At 57.6% G+C, this 25,538-nt stretch overlaps 1 protein-coding gene across 15 annotated transcripts in view; it reads left to right on the top strand.

Moving 5' to 3' along the window:
• SEMA4G (semaphorin 4G) overlaps positions 1-25,538 on the top strand; it is a 96,580-nt gene that overhangs the window by 48,958 nt on the left and 22,084 nt on the right. For all 15 annotated transcript variants that reach the window (XM_065552650.1, XM_042845194.2, XM_065552649.1 and 12 more), the window contains exons 3-7: positions 17,868-18,016; positions 23,004-23,066; positions 23,155-23,253; positions 24,447-24,540; positions 25,089-25,202. In XM_065552650.1, the coding sequence (XP_065408722.1) occupies positions 17,868-18,016; positions 23,004-23,066; positions 23,155-23,253; positions 24,447-24,540; positions 25,089-25,202 (519 nt within the window). The remainder of the gene's footprint in view (positions 1-17,867; positions 18,017-23,003; positions 23,067-23,154; positions 23,254-24,446; positions 24,541-25,088; positions 25,203-25,538) is intronic.

Here is a 25,538-nt window from a genome sequence, read left to right on the forward strand (position 1 = left end):
ATTTGTCACCAAAAAAGAAGGGCTCAGATACGGGAATCTCGCTCCTATCCTCAGCCGTCAAGACTGATGCAGAGAATTCATTTAGCTTCTCTGCAACGGCCTTGTCTTCCCTGAGTGCTTCTTGGGCAGCCCGATTATGCAGTGGGCCTAATGATTGTTTGGCAGGCTTCTTGCTTCAGATGTACTTTAAAAAATGTCAAGTATCAGAGGGGTAGCCGTGTTAGTCTGGATCTGTAAAAAGCAACAGAGGGTCCTGTGGCACCTTTAAGACTAACAGATCTGTTAGTCTTAAAGGTGCCACAGGACTCTCTGTTGCTTTTTTAAAAATGTGCTGTTAGTTGTGCTAGTTGCTCTTCTGTTCTTTTTGGGCCTGCCTAATTATGCTTTTACACTTGACTTGCCAGAGTTTAGGGTCCTTTCTATTCTCCTCAGTAGGATTTGGCTTCCCGTTTTGATTGGGCTTCTCGTCTTTTTGCTTCTTACCGCCTCTTTTACCCTCTTTAGCTGTGGGGGCGGGTTTTTGGCCCTCTCACCGTTTTTTGGTTTTCTTCGGCGAAGCCTCTGTTATGGCGGTGTTTTAAACGTTGCCAAAAGTTTATTGATGAGGAAATTGAGGCACAGAGAGGGGAAAGGAATAGCTCAAGATGGTATCAAAGCTTAAACCACTACACCCTAAAATCCTTCGCCTCTTCCTGCAGGAGGGGAAGGTGCGGGTGGGGGAGGGCTCCCTTCTGGAGCTGCTGTTAAGAAAAGAAAATCGGAATGCATTATCTCTTACCAAGGCTTCAGCCCAAGTGGGCTGGGCTGCGCCATGCAGGAGCAGGTTGTTCGCTAGATGATGGCGGGGCGCGAGAATGTGCAGGGGTGAAGAATAAGTTCTGTGCCTGCTCAGTGGGTATCGGTGGAGCTTCCGAGCAGAACCTGAACGAGCTCCCTCCCCCTTAGGACATCTGTGCGCTTTGCCTGCCTGGCAGCTGGCGCGACTCGGGGGGAGAGAACACTTCACTGCTGCACGCAGAAGAGTCCTTCCTGGCCAAAGCCCAGGACACCCAGGAGAGCTGGTGAAAAGCCCACGCACCCCAAAGAGCGAGAAACCTGGGGGCTACCTCCACTCCTACCTTTGAAAAGAAATCCTAGGAAATGCAATGCCAAAAACTTTGCTAAGATGGCCCAGGTCGGGTTGCCGGTGACCGGTTTTCGACTGGAAAGTCCGGTCGAAATGGGGACCTGACAATGTCCAGTCAGATCTACTGACCGGGCACCCAAAGTCTGGTTACTGTGGGCAGGGGAGGCACCCAGTTGTCACCTGTGCCATCCCCTACTCAGCTGGGGCTGTCTCCACCTGCATTAGTTACCTGCAGCTCCCAGCCCCGGCTCTGCGGGCGAGTCTCTCCCAACCTGGGGTGGGGTTGACGGTGGAGGGAAAGCAGCAAGCAATGGGGGGAGGGGAAAGAGGAGCGAATGAGGGGTGGGGCCTTGGGGAAAGAGGCGGGGCAAGGATGGGGCCTCAGGAAAGCAGGGCCTCGGGGAAGAGGCGGGGGAAGGGAGGAGCCTATTGGGAAGGGGCGGGGCAGGCAGGTTCCATAGGCGCTGACTTCCCTTCTGCCTGATGGGTGCTCAGCCCCACCCCTGCACCGCCCTCGCCCCGCCCTCATTCCACCCCTTCCCCAAAGTCCCCGCCCCTGCCCTGCCTCTTCTCCGCCTCCTCCCCTGAGTGCGCCGCATCCCCGCTCCTCCCCCCACATCCCGGAAAGTCCTAAGCGCCGCTAAACAGCTGTGAGGCGGCGGGACACGCTGGGAAGGAGGGGGAGGAGCGAGGACGCAGCACACTGGGGGAGCTTGGCTGCCGGTGGGTGTGGAGCACCCGCTCATTTTTCCCCGTGAGTGCTCCAACCCCGGAGCACCCGCGGAGTCGGCGCCTATGGCAGGTTCTGGCATTCCTGCTTGGAGCGTCCAGTTTTTCAATATTACAAAGTTGGCAACCCTAGGCCCAGGGTCCAACAGCAGCACCGACTCTGGCCCCGCTGCGCCCAGCTGCCCCGTAGACATATCCATAGAGGCCCTGAGCTGACGGGCCTGTGTCTCTTGCCCCTGGCAGTAGAGGCGCATGCTTCGCCGCGCGGAATCAGCTGGCGACGTCGTTAAAAGTGGTGGCCCAAGGTCGCCTGTGTGTCGTTTCTGTTTCTTTCCAGCTAGCCGAGCGTTAGTATGTTCCTTGCTAATCTAGGCTGCTGAGTTGATTCTCCTCTCTAGCAGCTGGGAGAGCATCTCTCCATGGCACCGAGACAGCGCGGGCACGTCACACACACAGATTGGCAATTAATAGTGTTTGCATGGAGCTCTGGAGGCTTTTCAACTAAGCCCAGCACACCAGGTGATTAAAATCCACTTAGCGCGGGCCTGTCAGCCCAGCAGAGCCCGGGTCGTGCTTTCATGGTCTGGGCGCAAGCTTGCCAGCTGTGGGCAGTGCTTGGGATACACCAGCGCTCTCTGGAGCTGTGGGGGGTGTTCCTGCCTGTGTGTGTTGTGTTCACAGGTAGCATTGGGCAGTATAGCCTAGTGGGGAGGGCACCGAGACTCAGGAGACCTGGGTATTATTCCTGGCTCTGCCATTGGCCTGCTGGGTAATTGCTGGCAAATCACTGCACTGCTCTCTGCCTCGGTTTCCCCATCTGTGAAATGGGGATAATGCTCCCGCCCTCCTTTGTAAAGCGCTGTGAGATCTGAAGAGGGACAGTGCTATAAGAGCTAGGAATTCTTATTATTAGACAGTCCCCTCCATCGCCTAGGCTTTGAGCAGATGGGCGAGTGTGGGCACGAATTGGAGAGCGGATTCTGGGGCGCTCACCTCACGTCTGAAAGATTGTTCCAAGCGTCCCTGCTTTGTTTGAATTGTTGGTCTCTATGTGGCTCTCAGTCCACCCCGCCCGCCCAGTGAGGTTTTCCTCAGGCTGTCTTAGGGTGACCAGATGTCCCGATTTTATAGGGATATCCCAGATATTTGGGGCTTTTTCTTATATAGGTGCCTATTACCCCCCACCCCATCCCGATTTTTCACACTTTCTATCCGGTCACCCTGGGCTGTCTAGAGATCTCTGTACCTGCCACAACCCCAGAGCAATTGACAAAATCAGGACATTTCCTTCCCAGGGAAGTGTGCGGGGGTGCGTGTGTTTTGGGGTCACTTTTTATTGCAGTAGCCTCTAGAGGCCCCACCGGCGCGAACAGACCAGAATCCGGATATTCCTGGAGCCCCTTTGCCAGTTGGCTTTAAGACAAGGGGAGGGGATGTGACTTGCCCACTCAGGATCACACAGCAGGTCAGTAGCAAAGCTGGGACTGGAATTCAGGTCTCGGTGCAGTGGCCTAACCACTAGGCTACACTGCCTCTCACTGCTCTAGCTTGGCCCTTCCGTTTTTGGTTGTATTTGGCACTCCATGAAATGCAGAACCTGGGGTGGTGGCTGGAGCTAATCGTAGCACAAGCTGCCAAGCACCGCCGGCGCGATCAGAATTCCAGGCCGGTTGAACACGGCCCTTCGGTTTGGTTGGAATAGGCTTTGCCCTGGGCCAGCAGGGGAAGAAGCGTTTCATGGTGCAGGTGACTGCTCCCCTCCCCGCCCAAGGGATGGGAGCAGATAGCTTAGTGGAACCTCTATCCACAGAGGTCACTGTCCCCCCCAGAATGTCACGTCTTATCCGTGTGAAGCATGTCTCTGGGTGTCCCCAGACCGCTGTGAGCGAGGGGACAAAGGGTTCTGGCTGCACACGGGAGCCACGCAGGGGTGGGGGAGGAAAGTGGTGGTTTGTTCCCACACCATGAGACTGCACCTAGATCTTCCTGCCCCGGCCATTCGCCTCCTCCCCTGCATGCTCTACCCAGCGGCGAAACAGAGACAAACAACAGTAACACTGACACATCGGCGCTGTGCGCTGACACCTCGTCTCACTGTACCTGCCGGTGCTGCGTGCTCCAGCTGGCGTCCCTGCTTCCGTTCCCATTTTTGAAGGCTTTTTTGTGTGTGTGACCTGAGCGCTGGAGACAAGACGTTAACTTCCAAAATAAAAGACTGGCTTGGTGAACCGCTGAGGACGGAGCCAGTCCAGTCCCTAGATGTGTATGTGTGATTCCTCCCACACACACCCTGTGTGCGCCTTTGCATGCACACACAGGGGTGGGGGAAGAGACTAAGGGAGGTGCTAAAATATTCTTCACGCTTCTTCAGAACATTCAGCGTCTTAAGATGCAAATCTGCAAACCACGGGTGTGTGTCCCTGTGTCAATTGACGGCCTGTGAATAGCGGTGCTTGTACAGAACATGTATCTGCAGAATATAAACAGCTGGAGATCACACGCTCCCCAGAAACTGCTTGTGTTGGGGTGTTTTGATCTCCCTGTCTTTGCCCTCTCTTTCTGACAGCTGCAGGGGCCACACGGGGAGGGGAACAGTGCGGGGCAGGGCTGAAGCCACCTCATCTTACATGATTTGGTTCTATCCCTGGTGATCTTTGGAATCCCAGAACCACTCCCTGAATCGGAGCACCGTGGCTCCACACTGGCTTGGTGGCGTTTCATGGCGGGATAATGGTTGGCAGCTTTGTACCGGGGCGGCTCCTTACCCCCATACAGGGACCTGGCTAGATGTTGGAATAGCCCATTACTGTGGATTTGTGCATCCATGGCCTCTTGGCCACCCAGGCGTCTTCACACCATCTGGAATCTGCATAATCTCTCTTGAAACAGAAGCCCTGGGGATCGGGGACGTGGTCACTGGGGAGGAGAGAAATCCAGACCCGTTTGGTCCATCTGGGGTTTTTCTCCGTAGTGCGTGTGGAGTGAGTACTTCCTTCCGTGCCCTTTGGGTGCGGGGAACCCGAAATCAGGGCAGAGGGGTGGCTCCTGAAGGAGCTGGGTCATCAGGCAGGAGCACGGGGACCATTCCAGGAGCACTGTGGGTGCGGCCCACAGCACAGCGAGATGCACCGTGCGTCACGAGGGACCTGAGCCTGCTCTCCAGGCTCGGGAACGGTGTAACGAGGGCCTTGAAACAATAACGGGGTCCCGACTCATCTTGGCGGGGTTCCTCTCGTCTCACGACTCTCTCTTTTGGTGCTAGGGCTTCTCTCCTCCGTCTTGTTTGTTCTTCTAAGGTTCCCGGGAATCCACCTTCTCCACCAGGAGGGATCCCCCAGGGCTAGTCAGACCTCTGCTCTCCCTGCTTTTCAGTTTCCTTCTCCTTGCAGCTACTCTATGGTTGTGTGACAGCCGCTCGCACCCGTTGGGAATCTTCCGCCGCAGGCCCAGGCCCCAGCACGGTGTTGCTGCTAGACGGGGCCAGCTCTCCCCAGGCACCGCCAGCGTTCCTGCTGCTTGACTGTTGAAGTGAATTCTGTAACCGCACACAGAGCATAGTGTCTCACACGCGCTGCGTTGAGCAGCAGTATCCCATCGGGGAGACGGGCCAAGGGAGGCACAGAGAGGGGCGTGACTCGAAGTTCACCCAGCGCGGCTGTAAGAGCAGGGACTAGCGCTCCGCTCTGATTCCTAGCCCTGCCTCCCAAGGTGCTGTGTGATGAGCGCATGGTGCCCACACCTGCCCTCCAGGATCTCCCCACCGAGGCGAGTAGCCCCAGGTGGGAGCAGGAAGGCATGAAGCCCTGGGGGGCAGCTGGCCTCCCAGCAGGGTTGGAAGGGATCTCAGCCCCCCGCACCGCCCCTCTTCAGTGGGTGGAAGCGCTGCTGGGGTGGACAGAAGGAGGGTAGTGTGACCATCAGCCACCGAAATAATTACTGCGGTGGCTGTTAATCGACCTAACATCGCTTATAGTGCAGACGTGCCCTGTGACACATAAGGAGTTGCAAGAGACCATTCAGAGGGAAGTGGGCGGATAATCCCTTCTGCCGCCACGGGACAAAGGAGAGTTAGTGAGTTACGGGTTGTTGTGATGAGCCAGGAAACCAGTGTCTCCACTGAGTCCATGGCTTCTGGGGCCTGGCAGAGTTATAAAATTCCATCGACCCAGCCATGGCGCTCAGGGGGGTGAAAATCCACCCCCCTGAGCGAAGCAGTTAAGCCGACTTAAGTCCCCGTCCGGACAGCACTAGGTTGACAGAAGAGTTCTTCCGTCACCCTGGCTCCCTCCTCTCGGGGAGGTGGATGACCTAGGCTGCTGGGAGACTCCCCCCCCCTTCCCCTCACAACCCCGTTGGTGTAGGGAGCATCTCCACTCAGCACCACAGCTGGGCCGCTGTCGCGTTTGAAGTGTGGACGAGGCCTGAGCTCCCCAGCTGGTCTTTAGAAGGTGCTGCACGGGTTTCCTTTGAGGAGAAGGTTGGAGAGAGGGTGTGAAAAGTTAGTTGCCCTCATTCAGGTAAAACCAGTGTATGTGTTTCTTGAGGGTCAGGGGCTTCTGCACCCCACCCCCTTCCTGCCTCCCTGAAGGTTTTGCCCCACTTCCTCCAGGGACGGCTCCATTGTGTAGCCACCAGCTTTCTCGACCCGGCTCTTTGGCGCTGTGCCTTGATGCTCACCAGCATCATCTGAAGCCCCTGAGCTGAGGGTTGAACGTGTCAGTCTCTAAAAACAGCCCCCCCTGGGCTGGCCCCCGTCACCTCTGCACTCTAGAGCAGTTGGACGGGCTTGTTTCAGGCGGGAAGCCCAAGGGGAGGTTGGCAGCTGCAGTCGGAGGGGAAGTGGCTTTCCAGCCCTGTGTTCGGCCAGGAGTCCCCCTGTGACGCAGCTAAGTGTGTTAACAAGCCATGACCCCATCAGGCAGCCTCCCCCAGGGACCAGGAAATACTGGTCTAGACGAAACATCTGGACGCCGCGGCTGGTGCTGCAGATGTGACCAACTCTACGTAAAGTATCCTGTGTTAAACGCAGAGGGGGTCAAGTCATAAATTCTGGTCCAGGAGACGCTGGGATACATCCAGAGTAAATGAATTGAAGTCAGAATTGAGCAATGCTGCGGTAAATTTGTAACAGATCAGAATCTGGGTTATGGGAGGGGAGGGGCTACGTGCGCCTCAGGCACCGGAAATATAGCTGCCCTAGCACGGGTTCAGGGAAGAGTGAGCAAGAGAATGCGTTACCTAGGGAGGTGGTGGAGTCTCCTTCCTTGGAGGTTTTTAAGACCCGGCTTGACAAAGCCCTGGCTGGGATGATTTAGCTGGGAATTGGTCCTGCTTTGAGCAGGGGGTTGGACTAGATGACCTCTTGAGGTCCCTTCCAACTCTGATATTCTATGATTCTATGATTCTAATGCAACACATAAGGAATAATATTCCTGGACTTCCCTGTAGGGTAGGTCTGGCACAGGACTCACGGTTGCTTCTGACTTTTCCCATGGCGTTCAGCTGTGTTGGGCAGAAGGATGGATGGAAAGCAGGGCCCTTTGTTCCATCTGTCCCAAAATGGGCCTCTGTTTGCACCTGCAGTCAAATGCATCAAGTCGGCACGGCAGGACGCTAATGCTTCAGCACCCGGAGTCAAGAATCAACGAGAAAGGAGGCTGAGGGTCACATATACTCTACCTGACCCTGCTGGGTAGGTCACCCATTGCGCACTGGCCTACCTGGTACATGAACCGGTACCCATTCCGCACCAACCTACTTGGTACCCATTGAATGGCTATTAGCTAGGATGGGCAGGGACGGTGTCCCTAGTCTTTGTTTGCCAGAAGCCGGGAATGGGCGACAGGGGATGGATCACTGGATGATTCCCTGTTCTGTTCATTCCCTCTGGGGCACCTGGCATTGGCCACTGTCTGAGGACAGGATACTGGGCTAGATGGACCTTTGGTCTGACCCAGTCTAGCCATCCTTATGTTCTTATTCCACACTGGCCCACCTGGTACTTGGACCGGTACCCATTCTGTGGCCAGTTACATTTTAGGCCTTCACATAACACAAGAACCAGGGGTCACCCAATGAATAGGCAGCAGGTTTAAAACAAACAGAAGTACTTTTTCACACAACGCACAGTCAATCTGTGGAACTCATTGCCAGGGGATGTTGTGAAGGCCTAAAATGTAACTGGGTTCAAAAAAGAATTAGAAAGTTCATGGAGGCTAGGTCGGTCAATGGCTATTAGCCAAGATTGTGCTCTGGGTGTTCCTAAACCTCTGACTTCCAGACGCTGGGATGGGATGACAGGAGCTAGATCACTCAGTAATTTCCGTGTTCTGGTCATTCCCTCTGAAGCGTCTGGCACGGGCCACCATTGGAAGGCAGGATACTGGGCTAGACGGACGATTGGTCTGACCCAGGATGGTCATTCTTATGAAGATCATAGGGACCGGGGGCCAGATCCTCCGCTGGTGGGCATGGTCCCAGCTCCATTGCAGCTGGGCTCTCTTCACCAGCTGTGGTGTCCAAGCCCCCTGGGCAATGACTTGGCGCAGAGTCACCACCTAGCCCCGCTGTGGCGTCTGTCCTGCATCTCTGGCTTGCAGGACCAGCGAAGCCGCCTGCGATGTATGTTTTGGGCCTCCTGCGCCGTCATGGCAGTGCGTCGCCCAGCGCTGCAGCCCAGCTGCCATGTCACCCCCAAGTGCATTGCAGCCGTTGTCTGCCTCTCCTCGACCCCCGTGCTGCCCCTCCTCCCCCCAAAGCATCCGTTCACCCAACGCTTCTCCACTCTCTAAGAACCGGCGTCCTCCCATTGTGTCTCCTATCTCTAAGGACCGGCGTCTTCCCGACACTTCTCCCCTCTCTAAGGACTGGCGTCTTCCCGACGCTTCTCCACCTCTAAAGACTGGCATCTTCCTGTCGCTTCTCCTGTCTCTAAGGACCAGAGTCCTCACGATACTTCTCCCCTTTCTAAGGACCGGGGTCCTCCCGTCATGTCTCCCGTCGCTAAGGACCGGCATCTTCCCGACACGTTTCCAGTGTCTAAAGACCGGCATTTTCCCGACACATCTCCCCTTGCTAAGGACCAGGGTCTTCCTGGCGCGTCTCCCGTCGCTAAGGACTGGGTGTGACGAACTGGGACTGTTCTTACTGTGGTCTGTGAATGCTGACAGGGGAGTGTGGTTAGGATAGTCTGCATTGGGGGATGGGAGACTGACCTACGGAGAATACCTGAGCATGTAACATGAGAACCCAGGAAGGGGTTAGAGGCCAGGTGACACCTCTGACCGGGAGACTGAACAAAGGCTGTGGGAGGGGTCGCTGAAGGAGAGTTTCAGGAGCTGGCTGGGGGGCAGACGGGGCTCTGACCTCCCAAGGGGGCTGGGGCGCCCTGGGACCCCAAGATGGACCTAACCGAGGGGGGTCCTGTTGTCTGTGCCTGCAAGACCTGTCTTGGACTGTGTTCCTGTCGTCTAAATAAACCTTCTGCTTTACTGGCTGGCTGAGAGTCATGGTGAATCGCAGGGCCCTGAGTCCCCCCACACTCCGTGACACTGGGGTCTTCCCGACGCTTCTCCCCTCTCTAAGGACCTGGGTCTTCCCGATGTGTCTCCCGTCTCTAAGGACCGGGGTCTTACTGACACGCCTCCTCTCTCTAAAGACCGGGGTCTTCTGTACGGTCTCCCATCTCTAAAGACCGGGGTCTTCTGTACGGTCTCCCGTCGCTAAGGCCTGACTCTGGCAGAGCCCCCTAGTGTAGATGAACTGCTGGCACAGCTGCCCCCCCGCCCCGAAGTCAGGCCGCTGCTAGAAGTGCTTTTCTGCTGGTCTAGTTACGTCTCCACTGGGGATTTTGCCAGCACAGTTATGGTGGTTCAGGGAGGCATTTTCCACACTCCCGGCCAGCAGACCTATGGCAGCCGAACTCTGTAGCATACACCCGGCCTCAGGTGTGTGACCAGCTACCCGCTGTCCTGGGCAGGGAGGGGCACTGCTCGGCCGCTTTCCAGGACAATAACACTCAAAGGCTCAGCAAACCTGTCGGCTGGGCGAGCTCCTGCGCATGGGATCTGTGCTTCTCCGCTCACTTGGGGCGGCACCATCGTTTGACTCCATCGGCAACTGCGTAAGAATCCTTATCACGGCCACATGCAGAATGTGTGTGTGCCTGGTCGTGCCGGAGCTGCTGCCCCACTGCGCCAGCTCTCTGCGCTGGCACGCAGCCATTACCGAGACCTCGTTTCGCTGCAGAAGGCAAAACTGGGTTAGGCTGGAAGCTGCTGAGAAAAGAGTCCTTGCCGATTCCTCCCTCTTCTCCACTGCTGGAGTGAAAACCTGCTCCGCTTCCCTCCCCTGGGACAGGCACAGCACAGACACACACACACACCCCCCTCCGGGCAAGCTTTCCTCCTTCCCCCATGTCCTAGCACCAGGGGCCAGTCTTTGCAGGGAAGAGGGGACGATAGGCTCCAGGCCTTCTTAGCCATGGTCTCTCTGGGGATCCGTCATGATGGAGCCTTTTGTGCTATGGTCACCCATCCCCCTGGACCCATCATCAACCTGTTTTATCCCCGGCCACAGAGCCTGGCCAACCTGGGGCGGATCCAAGCCAAAGGCTCCATTGTCCAGCTCTGATCTCTGAACCCACTGGGCGTGTTATCAGCAGGCAGACAGGTTCCTGGGATGACAGCTCCTTCCCGGTGCGACCGCCTTGGTACCAGGCCAATGGAGTTGTTAAAAGGCGCGCTCAGATCCGCCAGCAGAGACCGTCATCCCAAGTGGAAAGAAGGTGTCAGTGTTTAATAGTCAGAGTAATTAACCATTGGAGCAATTTACCAAGAGCCGAGGCGGATTCTCCAGGGCTGGCGATTCTCAAATCAGGCCTGGCTGGTTTTAGAACAGAAGCTAGGTTCTAAGAGATCGGCCCTAGGGATTGTTCTGGGGCAGGTCTCTGGCCTGTGCTAGACAGGAGGTCAGACGAGATGCTCACACTGGTCCCTTCTGGCCTCGATAGCTGTGACTCTGCGGCAGGGGGAGGAGGGCTGGGTGCTGCCGTTGGGGTGGCCACAGCAGCTGGGAGGCAGGCAGCGGAGCACAGAAAGGGGGGGACGTGGTTGGGTTTAGATGGCTCTGGGATATTACCCGGGCCGAGCTCCACCCCAGACCTGTACTTCCCCCAGGCAGCACCTGCCCATCCAGCCCTGTCTGCTCCCCTCCCTCCGCGTCCATCTTCCCAGCTCCCAAGGCTGGGGGAGGGCGGGAGGAGGTGAAAACCGTTTCAAAAGCTTCCGCTTAAGAAACGAAACTCGGAGGATCTCACAAAGATCGAAACCTGGGCTCCAGGCGGCCGCTGGGGAATTTATGATGCGAGCGATTTCTGCTCTCCACGCCCACGTGCCAACGGCATCTCTCCCGCCTGTTCCCAGGCCTTTGTGCCAGCACATGTATCCTGCTGTCCGAACCCGGAATCGTACACGGCAGGGCCCCGGGCAGGGAGGACAGAATCAGGGAGCGGAGGGGGCTTGTCCAGCTCTGGGTCCTTGGAGCAGAGCTGGCTGGTTACAGAGTGGGCTGTGGGACTGAAGTAACACAAAACGGGCGGGTGTCGCAGCTTGGGCGCGGAGTGGGGCGAGAGACCTGTGGTTGTGAGTTCCAGGATCTGGCCCCCCAATGGGCCTGGGTCCCCCCAGCTTGGGGAGCGGGGAGGTAAGTGACCATGTGTCTGGCCAGCACCCCCTCCCAGCTCGTTTTCATACTAAAAGTCCCCACATGGGGGCAAGGGGCTTTTTTGAATGCTGGTGAAAGGTACCTGGAGCCCCCCAGCCCCTACTCCTCTGTTCCCCCCCCTCCCCCAACGTTGCTGAGCAGTAGATCCAGGCAGACACCTGCACGTTGGGACCTGGAAGGAGAGAACCCCGCCCTGGTTGGGTTCACACCGGGAGCTGAACTACTGGGATAAGTCTGCATCCTCTCCCAGGCGCCCCCATCCCCGATCCCGTAACTAGCCGAGAGACGATCTGTGTGGTCCCAGCTTCCAGGCAAATCCAGCCAACCCAACCCAGGCCGCGAGCGCAGGAAGCATGTGGGAGGGTCTCGATCCGGAGCGGCCCCATGCTGCCAGCAGTTGGCATCCTTCCATCATGCTGGAGCCTGGAGGGCATCAGGCTGGCTGGGGACGCGCCGTGTTAGAAGAGAAAAATCGCTCCAGGGGAACGCGGTAATGTGACAGTCTCTAAGGCAGGGGTCCCCAACGCGGTCGCCCGCCACACGGAAAGGTTGGGGACCATGGCTCTAAGGCATCGGCAGCAGGTCCTCCTGCCCTGTTCCTCTGGCAGTGCTCCGGCAGAACTCTTGGTGCTTTAACTGGGAGGCTGCCGGAGAGGAGACCTCTGGCTTTGGGCCATTGTCACGATCCACTGGGTGGGAAGCTACGTAGAACTGGGTTCCCCCCGGTTGTTCCCTCAGAGCAGAAGCACACGCCTTGGCAAGGCAATCAAAAGCCAGTCTCTTCCCTGTGCCACGTCAGCCCGACCTTCTCAGATCCGGCCAGGAAGGGTCTGATGCGGGCTCTCCAGGGAAGCAGCGGTTGCCGGGGTGCAGTGGGTTTTGCAATGTATAGCGCTCCAGGGACCTTCGGGGAGAAAATGCCGTTGCCTGGCGCCGCGTGAGGTGCACACAACGCACACGCGGCGACTGCTTGCAAGTGCCTGATTTCCCACGTCGCAGCAGATAGCAGCCGGGGTCCTATGGGTTGGGAAGTCACCTGGTTAATTGCAGCTCTTGGCCTAAGTTACCTTCCCTCCCCACGGCCGGAGCCTAGAACGTCTCGTTCGTTTCCTGGCCGCTTTGGAGAGTCGCTCTGCTGTTGTGCATTACTGAAGCAGCAACGGCATTTCAAAGGCAGGTGCCTGCCAGCTGTTCCCACTCCCCTCAGCTCAGGTTCCAGCACCCTGGAGGTCAAGATCAGATGGTTTGTGCTTTGCTTGGGGGGTTTCCTTTATTTACTCTGCACAGGCCGGTTTGCTCATAAAAGTTTAACGATGCGAATACCTTGCCTGTCTGGATGCCGGGTCGTTTGGGCGGGCGATTGTGCACCTCCATTGTACACACTGTCACCGTGATTGCATGTGTAGTCTGTCAGGCCAGTCATTTCGTGGACTGGAAGCTCTTTGGGGAAGGGACGTATGTACAGCATCGTGCACAATGGGCCCCCCAGTCTTGAGTGGGGCCACTGGGCAGGACTGTACAATCAATATTACATGTGCAAAATAATAATACTGGCGTTTCTAGCAATCTTCAGCAGCAGATCTCAACATGCTTTACAAAGGAGGGTGGTATTATTATCCCGATTTTACAGATGGGGACACTGAGGCAAGGTCATCCAGCAGCCTCGTGACAGAGCTGAAGGATCTCAAACCCCCTCCCAACCATTTCTGGCTTTTCATGTAGGACGGGGACACACACAGACACACACACGTCTCTGTCTAGCATTATCCGCATTGTGCCAACAAAACTGACGCACAGAGAGGTTAACTGACCCGTCTAAAGTCACGCAGTGAGTCCGAGGCAGCGCTGGGGATAGATCTTTGTTCCTTGCTCTGCTGTTTGTTTAGTGTGTTGTTGTTAGGGAGCAGGGCCCCGTGGTGCTAGGGTTGCCCGAGGCTTTTGGTTAGTTACCTTCTTTCTGCAGGCCCCTCAGGATCGGGCCCAGACGCTGTTCCCAGGCAATGGCTCCTTGGGGACCTGTGTGAAATTAGCGTGGCCCAGTCGCCGTGCAGGGAGCGCCCCCGCCCTTGCTGGTGGGCTCCATTGTGCCCCCGGTGAGCAGCTGCAGCGGGGGGGCCATGTCTCGGGTGGGCCACAGAGGCTGAGCCCCACTTTCGGCCCTAGCAACTGACTAAACCCTGGGAAAGCTCCCTCTGGCGTGGACCTGGGCCCCGGGAGCACCGCATCCTGTGTCCCTTCAGTTTCGAATCGCAGCTCCTGTGCGCGTTAGCCCCAGGAGCAAGACACAAATCTCTGGGCACCTGTAGGGAGATGGCACTGCAGTGTGGAAAGGTTTGGCTCTTTTCCCTACAGCCACAGTCAGGTTTCCGTGCGTCCTTCCTTTTGTGTCTGGCTCTATAACTCCTAGACAACACTATTCCTTGATGAATTCCAGCCGTGCTCTGTACACAGCCCTCAGCCGGGCTCTCCGGGGATTCATTTTCTTCTCCTGCCAGCAGTGGAAGGACACCGGTGTCATAAACGGTGTGATTTGTTGGAGCAGGACCCAGACACTAATGGCTCCTGAATCTAAAGAGGGATTTTAATTAGTGGAGAAAACTTTCCAGCAGGAGACTGAAAGCAATTAGGGCCTTTCGCTTTCCACAAGACTGTCCTCTTCATTTATTTCTTTTGTCCTCCTCACTCGTTAGCCGAGCTGTTTAAATACTAATACTTGGTGCACACCTTCAAACACTGGTTAACCTTCACGCCTGGGGCTGCTTTCAATTTCTTCAAATGAAAAGGGGCTTTTTCGGGGTGGAAAAAATCCCAACCTTTTTAAAAATAAAATTGGCCAAAAAAAAAAAAATGGTGTCACGTTTGTATGGCAGTGTTTTGTTTCCCCCAAACCAGGGCTTTGGCCAGTGGAAATGGAATGTTTGGAAGAATGTTTTCAGTAATCTGCGGAGTGCAAAGTGGATAAATGTCACCCACAAAACTTAAAATTGGCTCATTCGAACACTTCTGAATGAAGACCGTTTTTAAGTTGTTCACTAAACAGGTTTCCAGGCGGCTCTGTCCCAGCCCCTTTCCTGGGCTGGGTAAGGACCCCACGGTTCCTCTTCTTAAACCAGAGCAAAGAGAAGGTGACGTGGCAAAGGCCGCAGAGGGAAGCTGTGGCAGAGCCAAGATAAGGCGCTGGGGGTTCCCGGCAGTTAGTCCTTCACCACTACACTAAAACCCTTCCTAGGCCATTGGCTTCGGTTTTAATTTTTCCCACCATGCTGTGAATCTAGTGACCGCACGCATGTGAAATGTCACAGGAAAACATTCACTGCTTTGCCCAGCGACACGTGCTTCCCGCGTCTCGCTCCGTGTGTTGCTGTGAAATGCAGCCAATCGACCCGTCTCGCCGTCTGACTGGAAACGGGCCCCTCTTCCGGCCCACCAGGCCCAATCTTCTGGCTTAAAACCGGCACGATATTGCAGACTCTGGCTCTGTCCGTCTCCAGCTCGTGAGCAGGGAGTGTGGGGAAAGCCCTGGAAATCGCACTGAGGCCTGGGCCCTGAACCGAAGAGGCACCAGTTTAACTAACAGACACAAACACTCATAGGGCTAGCCCAGTGCGACCGCCTGTGTGGAGACCGTTTCATGCAGGTCAGAGGGGCTTAGCCGAACTCAGTGAATGTACACGCGACAGGCCTATCGCCAGTATTGCATCGGGCTGGCTGCCTGCCGCGGGACTAACCAGCTTTAAAGTTAGTTAAACCAGTGCTGGGGAAAAGGTGCCTCATACAGGCCTAGCTTCTCCCCTTTCCTGCGTAGGAACAGCGATAGCGCTGCTGTTAAAGCACTCCGGGTGTAGTTACACTGGTGGTTACAGTCGTACGGCTCCTGTGGCTGTACACCAGGCCGGCAGTGCAGAGCCCCGTCTCCCTGCGGCGTTTGTGACGTCACAGCCGCTTCCCCCGCCACAGCCCGGCAGCCGGACGAGGCTTTCCCACTTCTGCTTACAAAACCCCAGCTGGCCTCGGCCCCCCCCAAGGGAAGCAGCAAGCCGCCAGCCAGCCCCCACTTCCCGTCCATCTGCCTGTCTCTCCCTGCCCCTGGCCATGAGCCAGGCTGGCAGCCCTAAGGGGAACTGAACGTACCACACCATGGTCATGGGCAGCCCTGCCAGCTGGTGCCGCTTGGAAAGGTGCCTCCTCCCAGCCATGTGGGTACTTGGTGCAAACCGATGTGGGGAGGTCCTGTAATGCCCTAAAGCCAGAGGGCAGGGGAGACGCTCTGAGCAGGGACTCGCTTGGTCTGGCTTTGGGCCCATCTGCTGCCTCAGTTTCCCTCTAGGCTCCAAAGTCTCCCTGGTCATTTTTCAGGGCTTCCCCTGGCTTACAGCCTGGCCTGCAGCCTGCCTTGCCTTCCCTCCAGCCACATGACTCTTCGGTGGTCTTCCACGCTGGGGGTTTTCCCCCAGTAGGCTACTGCTCCCTGCATGGCTCTCCCCCTCTCCCCGACCTCAGGCTGCCCTTCTCTTCCCCCTCAGGCCTGGTTTCTAGTTCCCTGCTGCCCCACACCTATTCCGTCCACCTGGGGAGGTGGCTACACCTGGTCTGAGCCCCCAAGCCCCTCAGAGGGCCAGCTCAGCTTGTGAGAAGCTCCCTTTGCCAAGTGGGAATCGAGAAGGTATAACAGTACGAGGATGGGGCTGAGGGCTGGGCTCCTGGGAGTCCCCGATTCCCCGGATCCCCTCTCTAGCTTCCTTCCTTGTTAAGCTCTGGTTGTTCCTGCATGTCTCTGCTCCTGTTCCCTCCTGCTCTCTCTCTCTGCTCCCCCGCTTCACGCTGCCGCCTGTGCCCACGTGCTCTCCCTAAACCGGTCTCCCTCCTGAAACCTCTCCCCTGCCAGGACGCCCCAGGCCCAGCATGCAGGGACCCACTTCTCCACCGACCCCCATCTCTGGGATAGAGGAGCAGCAGCTGTGTCACCGCGCAGTCCGTTGGGCAAAGTCTGGGGGGGAGCCTGCGTCCCCCGCACCAGCACCTTCCCCACCCAACTCCACAGCGGCAGGAGTTTGCTGTTCCCGTCTGGCCGTAGAGCACAGGTTCACGTTTGTTATGGACCCCCTTGAGCCAAGGCAAAGGTCCAGATACGAGCGTGAAATAAACCAGCTGTGCGGCCCGGGGGAGTGACAGCCAAGTGCCTGGTACAGGCAGCGCTCAGAGAGAGGTGAGAGAGCGGGGTTCCCCGGAGCTGGGGGACCTGATACAGCAGCCTAGCAAAGAGCAAGTGCTGAATCAGATGGACCAGCATGGACAGCTGGTGTGCGGCTCGCGGCCTCCAGAGCTGGCTCCGGGGAAGCAGCCTTGTCCATCAGCTCCTCATAAATGCAGCCCGGCAGCAGCAATCGCATCTGCCTGCGTGTGCCCTGGCGCCTCTGCAGAAGGGCATCGGTTCCTCTGCCCGGACTCATCCGGACGCTTGGTTTCCTTTTCCCGCCCCGTGGAGATCGGCTGGGGGATCTCTCAGGGTCCCTTCCAGCCCCGCCTTTGTGTGAGTCTGCGAGATGGCTCCAAAACCCGCGCTGCCGACGCTGAGCGCTGTCCGCAGCTCCTGCCCCGCTTTGCCTGAAGGAGTGACCATTCCGATGCAGTTTAGTTCTGCCAGGCCCCTCGGCGCGCCCACGGCCAACAGAGCCCCAGCTCCGTCCCCTTCTGCGAAGGATTTCCACGTTGTCAGGGCCGGCTCCAGGCACCAGCCCACCAAGCTTGTGCTTGGGGCGGCACCTGAAGCGGGGCGGCGCGGTGCGGCGCTCCGGCTCCGGGGAGAGCGGGGCCACTGCCGGGCTCGCCGCCCTCCCCCCGCGCCCTCCCGTGCTGCACGGGGGAGGGGGGGGGAGTCGGAAGCTTTTTTGCCTGGGGCGGCAAAAAAGCCAGAGCCGGCCCTGCCCGTTGTGCACAGCCAAATCCTGAATCCTTCTCTCCCCTTTGAAATCTCACAATAGCACCCAGGAACCTCCAGCACGGGCCTGGGAAAACGTCCGCTCGTATAGATCTGCGGATACAAGAAGTGGATTTCCCTGCTAATGCCAGGGAAGTTATCCCCACTCCCGTCTCATGCAGGTGCATTAGAGGACAAAGGGCTAGTCCCCGTTTGGAGGGCGAGGACAAAGGGCTAGTCCCAGAGACCTAGATCCCTCTGGGCTGGAGTGGGACCTTGGCCTTCTTGTAGGGGCAAATTTCACCCTAGATGAGCTGAGCCAACTCGCCAAGTGTCCTGTTCTAACACTGCCCTGGGCTTCTCCCCACACAGAGTTGTCCGACGTCCGGCGCTTCAGCAGCCACGCCCTGAACTACACCACCCTGCTGCTGGAGGACGAGAAGGGGATCCTCTATGTGGGAGCGCGAGGGGCCATATTCGCCTTAAACTCCAGCAACATTGCCGACGGCTCCCAGAGGGAGGTGAGCAACGCCCGGCCTGGTCTGGGCTGAGATTCCTGAATGGCCAGTTGATTGGTTTGGGTGCTGAGCGTCAGGCGTCTGCAACTGGCCAAAACCGAGTCGCTGGTCACTTGGAATCTTGGCCTTGGCTCCTAGCTACCTTTTTTTTTTTAAATGACATATAGGGGTCAGATTGGTGGGGGGGGGAGGGCAAGGTGGTGGTACTCTTCTAAGCTCCACCCACAAAAATAAGCTCCGCCCACGTGTCTCCCCAAAACGAGGCCTGGCTCCCAGGACACTGTGCAGATCGGTGACCTTCCCTCTGCTTTCTCCCACGAGCAGTGACAGAATTAACCAGGCTGGTGTTTGCATTGGTGTCCCTGAGTGTCTGAGCTAACCCCTAGCAGAGCTGAAGGAGGCCGTTTTCACCCCTTCTAGCGATTGCCCCAGGCTCTCTGCCTCAGTGACGCTTGTCGAGAGCCTCTTCCTAAGTAGGACAGCTAACGATGTTTTAGTTTGTCGTACAAGCTGAGATTCTGGAGAGCAATTAACAGCTCCAGCTGGATGCCCGTTCGGGCTGGGTGAGACACGGTTTTCTAATCCCAGGAGAATTTTCAGTGTGAAAAATGTTCCTCTCCCAAATTGCGGAAAAAAGTCAAAATGTCAAAACTGTTCAAGAACCAAAGAGCCACTGTCCAGGTCAGTCCGAACGTAACGTTTCGACCCTTTTAGCCTCCCCCACTCCCTTTTGGTAGTGTAAATTTACAGACATTTCTGAACTCAAGTAATTTTGACGACAACCCGAAACGTTCCAGTTCGACAGTCTCTGGTCTCTTTGACCAAAGAGAGTCTGGTGTTTCGTTGATCCTGACCTAGTTTCGTGAACAGTTTCGGTTTCGATACATCGGCTTTTTTTGAGGGGGAAAAACACCTGTTCATCAGAGAGTTCCCAACCTGGCGGCGCAGGGAACGGGGCGCGTACTGGCTGTTTCTGAAACCTGGACTTAACGGGCAGAAATGGGCCGGGTTCCCCTAGCGGTTCCCAAAGCTCCTTGTGTTGCTGCCCACGGCCATTGCTCACAGCACCTGCCCTCTCTCTGGGGCAGGAACGAGAGCTTGGCATGCTAGTGGACGGCTCGAGGCTGACAGCCCCAGAGGGGACGCCCTCTACAGGCGCAGCAGCAGCAGTGCAAGCCGCTCCGCTCCCACCCACAGGGCCAGGCGGCTGAAGGGGGGTGTTCCTTGGCAGAGCAGGCAAAATTGACTCTCAAGTCCATGAGAGAGGGAGGGTGGGCGGGCGGGCAGGCAACTAAAGCACAGGACTGGGACCCAGAGGATCAAGGTTGGTTTCCCAGCTGTGCCTCAGGATCCCCACGTGACCTTGGGCAAGTCACTTCTGTGCCTCAGTTTCCCATCTGCAAAACAGGGCTAGTAATCCTTCCCTTGTTTGCCTGGCTGTGTCTATGGTGAGCTCTTCAGGACAGGGAAGGGACGTTCTCTTGTTATTCACAGCCCCTAGCACCCGGGGGCCCGGATCTCGGCTGGCGCTGCCGTGATTCCAGTCATTAGTATCAACGACCAGGCTCCGTCATCTCTCCGTGACCTCCCTTAGCCGAGCTAGTTCTTGGTACCAAGTGAGTTTGCTCCCAGCATCCCCCTCTGCCTGACCAGGGTGCAGTTTGCTGCTCCTGTCCCCACCTGGGGCCGGTCCATCACCTCACGGCCATTTCAGGTACCGGTAGCTGCACTGGAGCCGTGACTTGCGGCCGCTCCTGCGTATTGGGGTTGGTCCATCTGTCCTCCCAGCTGATGCCCCCAAGTGCTTCTCCCGCAAAGTCTCAGCTGCTTTACCTCCTTCCTTTGGGGTGCATGCCACGCCCCCCGGCAATGCCGGCTGCTGTCCGCTGAGCAAGCCGGGCTGGGGAGAACGCCCTTCCCGCAAATTCCTCCCTGGGCCCTGGCACCCCGCAGCTGAAACCAAACCAAACCCGTGGTGCTATAAAGCCCAGCACGGTCTGGGGGCACAGGTGTTAAGGCGAGAAGGGGCCCCCCAGTAACCTAGCCAGACCTGTTCTCCCGCACCCAGCAAGGAGCCCAGGAATCTGGAGTAGGCCAAAGACCAGGCTGTTTGCCCCAGGCAGAGAGTCGGGGGGGATCGGGGTGCAGGAGGAGGCTGGAGGGACCGGGGCGGGGTGTCCTCAGCAGTCAGCCCTCCCTTGGGGACTCTGCTGTTCCCCAACCCAAGCGCGGCCACTTGGAGGAAGCGCTGCAAGCCGCACTCTCCTCTAGCCCCAGCTGTTCATCCTCCCCTGGCGGCTTCTTACGGCTGAGGCGGACGGGGATTGCGGAGCACTGGTTCCCTGTGCAGCGGCAGAGCCCTTTGCCCATCGCAGCCGCGGGCAGTGCCTCCAGCCGGGACGGCGACGGGCACCAGGCAGCACCTGTGCCCATCTCGGAGAACCCCTTACCCCAAACCCCACGTGGTCAAACACATCTGGCGCCCAGCTCCTCCTCAGAGGTGACCTTTAACCCCCGGGCCCACTGCCTCCCCTCCCCCATGCCATGTTCCTGGGCGCCATTGCAAACACGCTCCATTGAAGTCCCTGCAGCCTCCAGCTGCTAGCTCCCCGGTGCCCCCCTACGGCCAGTTCAGTGTCTCCCCAAAGCTGGACGCCTCACCCCGTCCCAGCTTCTTCTCCGCCCGCAGCTAAGGATACGCGCCCACAGATCAGACCGTTGCAGGGTAGAGTTAAGGTTTTCCAGCCATTAAGTCCTTCCAGATCCTGTTGTCCTGGACACACACACGGTCTTTTGTGTCCCGATTTTAAGATCCCCCCCCCCCCCCCGGCTGACGGGCGCAGCGGATGCGATTTTGCAGCCTGACAAATTGGCTGGTGATGAATGTTGTCTCTGTGCCAGCCTCCGCAGAGCTGTCCTCCCCCGCGAGGGGCCAGTCCAGCCGGAGGTCTTACTGACAGCAAGGCCGTTTCTCTGCCAGCCCCGCTGCATGGGCAGGACGGTGTCGCCGGGCGGTGGAGGGGCATTTTTGCTTCCCGTCTCTGTCTCTCCGAGCCTTTCCCGTGAGGGGCCCTGGGCTTTTGTCACGATGGCAGCAGCGTCCCAGTTGCACGAGCGTTTTATGATGTGTATTATGGTGGCACCGCGAGGCCCCGGTGTGCCGGGCGCTGCACAGGCAGAGGGACCGTCCCCTGCCTCAGAGAGCTTTGAAATAGGTAGGGCGGAGCCTGGGCAGCAGACAAGAAGAATTGTGACCCCAATGGCATGGAGAGATTAAGTGGGTCTCCCAGGGCAGCAGAGAGAGGGTCTGATGGTGCCAATCGCAGCCCCCCCCAGGCGCTACGTCACTCAAAGCTTGGGGGCGGGGGAGAGCAGCTTCAGGCATTGGTGCAAGGTCCTACGCCAGCGGAGAATTCGGCACAGCGGAGTCCTGCCCTCCCTGTCCCTGTCTGGCCCAGGAGGTGGTGGGTTTGGGTCCTACAGCTTCACATCGGTGGGCAGTGCCCCTCGTGGGGCGGATTCTCCAGGGCATAAGCTGTGTGGTTTAAGTTCCTCCGGTTCTGTTCAATATCTTCATCATTGAGTTAGCTAACGGCATCGAGTGTCCACTCATACAGTTTCAGAGTAACAGCCGTGTTAGTCTGTATCCGCAAAAAGAAGAACAGGAGTACTTGTGGCACCTTAGAGACTAACAAATTTATTAGAGCATAAGCTTTCGTGGACTACAGCCCACTTCTTCGGATGCAACTCATACAGTGTGTGGACAATACCCAGCTGGGAGGGGTTGCAAGTGCTTTGGTGGATAGGATTAAAATTCAAACTGATCAGGACAAACTGGAGAAATGGTCTGAAGTAAATAGGATGAAATTCAATCAGGACAAATGCAAAGTACCCCACTTAGGAAGGAACAATCCGTTGTACACGTACAAAATGGGCAATGACTGCCTAGGAAGGAGTACTGCAGAACGGGATCTGGGGGTCATAGTGGATCACAAGCTAAATATGAGTCAACAGTGTAATGCTGTTGCAAAAAAAGTGAACATCATTCTGGGATGTATTAACAGGAGTGTTGTAAGCAAGACACAAGTAATTCTTCCGCTCTACTCTGCGCTGATTGGGCCTCAACTGGAGTATTGTGTCCAGTTCTGGGCGCCACATGTCAGGAAAGATGTGGACAAATTGGAGAGAGTCCGGAGAAGAGCAACATGATTAAGGTCTAGAAAACATGACCCATGATGGAAGATTGAAAAAATTGGGTTGGTTTAGTCTGGAGAAGAGATGACCGAGAGGGGACATGGTAACAGTTCTCAAGTACATAAAAGGTGGTTACAAGGAGGAGGGAGAAAAATTGTTCTTCTTCACCTCTGAGAACAGGACAAGAAGCAATGGGCTTAAATTGCAGCAAGGGCGGGTTAGGTTAGACTTTAAGAAAAACTTCCTAACTGTCAGGGTGGTTAAGCACTGGAATAAATTGCCGAGGGAGGTTGTGGAATCTCCATCATTGGGGATTTTTAAGAGCAGGTTAGACAAACACCTGCCAGGGATGGTCTAGCTAATACTTAGTCCTGTCTCAGTGCAGGGGACTGGACTAGATGATCCCTCGAGGTCCCTTCCAGGCCTGCGATTCTGTAAGTGGGGCCAAGTGAACTGGTCAGGCTGGACGCTCTGCCCCTTTGCTTTGTGCGGGGAAGGCAGGGGAACGCAAAGCAGTAAAAGCCCAGTCTGTGATAGGCATGGTCCAGCGGAGTTGGGCGCTGCTGGTGCTCAGTGGGCCCCAGCCAGGGATTAATAGCCGCCAGGTCCTTATTTGAGTCACGAAGCGTGGAAAGCAAATGGACCCAGGCGTGGGGCTGTTCCTGTGCCATTAGCCTTCACCAGCCGAGCTGGCTCTTTAGGGGCTTGGGTGACATCACTCCGGGGCGTTGCGGGGCAGCTATCGTCTCCACAGCCGGGAGGCACCAGTGAGTAACGACCTTTTGTCCCTTCGCAGATCCAGTGGGAGGCGTCTCCGGAGAAGCAGAACGACTGCCTCCAGAAGGGCAAGAACAACAAGGTATTTGCGGCCGGGTCTCTGCCCGTGCGGGGGATGGGCGGGCGCAGGAGTCGGGCCCCCGTGTGATGCTCTTTCTTCCTCTCTGCAGACCGAGTGCTTCAACCACGTCCGGCTCGTGCAGAGGCTGAACGACACCCACCTGTACGCCTGCGGCACCTACGCCTTCCACCCGCTGTGCGCGGCCATCGTGAGTGCGATCACGGGGGAATTCACGAGGAGGGAGACCCCGGATGGGTGTTGGATGCTCTCTCCATCTTTGTTCATCACTCCATGCTTCCGGCCCCATCACAGGCTTCTGTCGCTCTTCGCTGCTCTCCCTCCTGGCCGGCAATATCTTCCGCAACAAGTTGCCACCAACCCTCGTGGTTGATCCATGGACCGTTCAGCGTGGGGAGCAGGGCATTGTTAGCTGGCAGGGGGTGCTCCAGAGGGCCCTTGTTTGGCAGGGTTACGGGCCTGTCATGCAACCTGAATCCCCCAGCCCAGGCCCCGCCGCACGACAGTCACGAATTAAATGTGGCTTGCAAGGAACGTGGCTGGATCTTGGCCTCCGCCTCAGGCTGCCCCACCCAGTGTAGGGAGTGAAAAAGTCCATTCTGGGCTTTCTGTTCTTCACCTTAGTCACCTCCAGCCTTCGATAACCAGGAGAGGGCACATTTTAAACCAGTGTGTGGGGTTTCAGCTGAAGGTCCCTTCGCTGATGTCAGATGTTGTGGCCACGGGCATATCAAATATATAAAAATAGGCAGGGCTGGTGGAAGGTTGCCTGACACTTCCCATTATAAGACCCTGTTTTCAGTTGCTTATGACCGTGTCTGTCTGGTAGCCGCTTGGTCCGTTAGTTAGCTAGTCTAGCCGTCTGGTTGGAAGAGCCGAGCCCTGGGACCCGCCATACTCCACCGTGTTCCCCAGACCGCCGGTAACAGGGGCACATCCCGGCGGGCTGGCTTCCAGCAGTGACAGCATGGCACGCCCTGAGACTGGCAGGGTGGGTGGGGATGATGGCTCTAGCGCGTGGCCTGCAGGATGAGCTGATGGGCGCTGGAGCTCTGCATCCCTAGGCTGCCAGCTCCTGCCCAGCCCAGGTTGGGCGGCGGCTGACGATCGTAGCCATTTGGGGGCTCTGTGATTTGCATTGGTGGGGGGCGGTCTCTGCCCACTTGCCTGGTCGGGCAGTGCCCACATCCCAGGACATCGGTGTGGTTGTCTGCCCCTGGAGGGGAGTCCTGCCAGCTCACAGCCTGGGGAACCTCACCCAGCAGCTGCCACTCCTGTCCCTGGTCCGTGGCTGCATGGAGGCCCCTGGAGCTGTGGGTGTTGCCTTCATGCCGTCCTGCCCAGCCCAGCGGCTCCTCACCCCCTCGCTCCCTCTCTCTGCAGGATGCCGACAGGTTCGCGCTGCCGCCCCACTTGGAGGAGGGCAAGGAGAAGTGCCCGTACGACCCCGCCCGCGGCTACACCGGCCTCATCGTAGGTAGGTGGGGCCGGAGGCCGACGGGGCCGCTCGCCTGGGGTTCCCCAGGGAGGTCACGGCTTGATCTGGCTCTGGGCTGTCACTGAGCGAGTTGGAGCAGCCCAGGAAGGTTTTCCCCCTGCCCCTGCCCAAATTTCTGTGCACCCCTCAGGGGCTAGAGCCAGCCTTCCCTGCCTCTCCTTTCACAGCCAGTCACCTCCCCACAGTGCCCACCTGCCCCACGGCGTGCCAGTTCCCTTCTATCCCGAACCCTGCCCGAGCCCTACACTGCCTGGCGTGGTGCAGCCGCAGGAAGGAGAAATCCCCCCCACCTCCTGACAGGGTCTCTGCGAGGGTCCAGCCAGGCCCCGATGCGATCAGGGCTGGGGAGCAGTGTCCACGGGCACACGTTACACAGGAATCCCCGAAGTGGGTCCAGCCTGGCCACGTGGCTTCCCCTTCCCCCGCCCTCCTCCCCCGGCCCCGGTGCTAAGTGAGTGGGATGTGGGTTGGGCCACAGGTGGCTAAACAACGGGGGGACCCTGACCTGTCCTTCCCCCCGATCTCAGACGGCGGGTTGTACACGGCCACGCGGTACGAGTTCCGCAGCCTGCCAGACATCAGGCGCAACCTGCACCAGCGGCCCCTGAAGACGGAAGAGTCCCCTGTGCACTGGCTAAACGGTAAGATCCAGCGGCCCCAGGAGAGACCTGACCCTCCCCCTCCTTTGCCAGCTCCGAGCGCCCCTTCAGCCCCTCCGGGCTGAACCCTGCCGTCCTCGGGCAGAATAACGCCCAGGGGACATTGAAACGGGCGGAATAGACTCGTCTGAGTCGGCCCCGCGACACCCGGGTCTGAATCTTGGCTGTACGTTTCATCCGCAGCCTAGCACCTCCTCGCTGCCCATCTGGCAGGGGGCACAATGCGGGGTGCTCGGGGGGGGGGGTGCCTTGCCCACCCCCAGATCAACAGGCCTGGCAGTGGGGCAGAGATACATGTGGCTCTGTGGGGCTGCAAAG

The sequence above is a fragment of the Chrysemys picta genome, chromosome 7, assembly GCF_011386835.1.
Source record: "Chrysemys picta bellii isolate R12L10 chromosome 7, ASM1138683v2, whole genome shotgun sequence".
In the NCBI taxonomy this organism is placed as follows: Eukaryota; Metazoa; Chordata; order Testudines; family Emydidae; genus Chrysemys; species Chrysemys picta.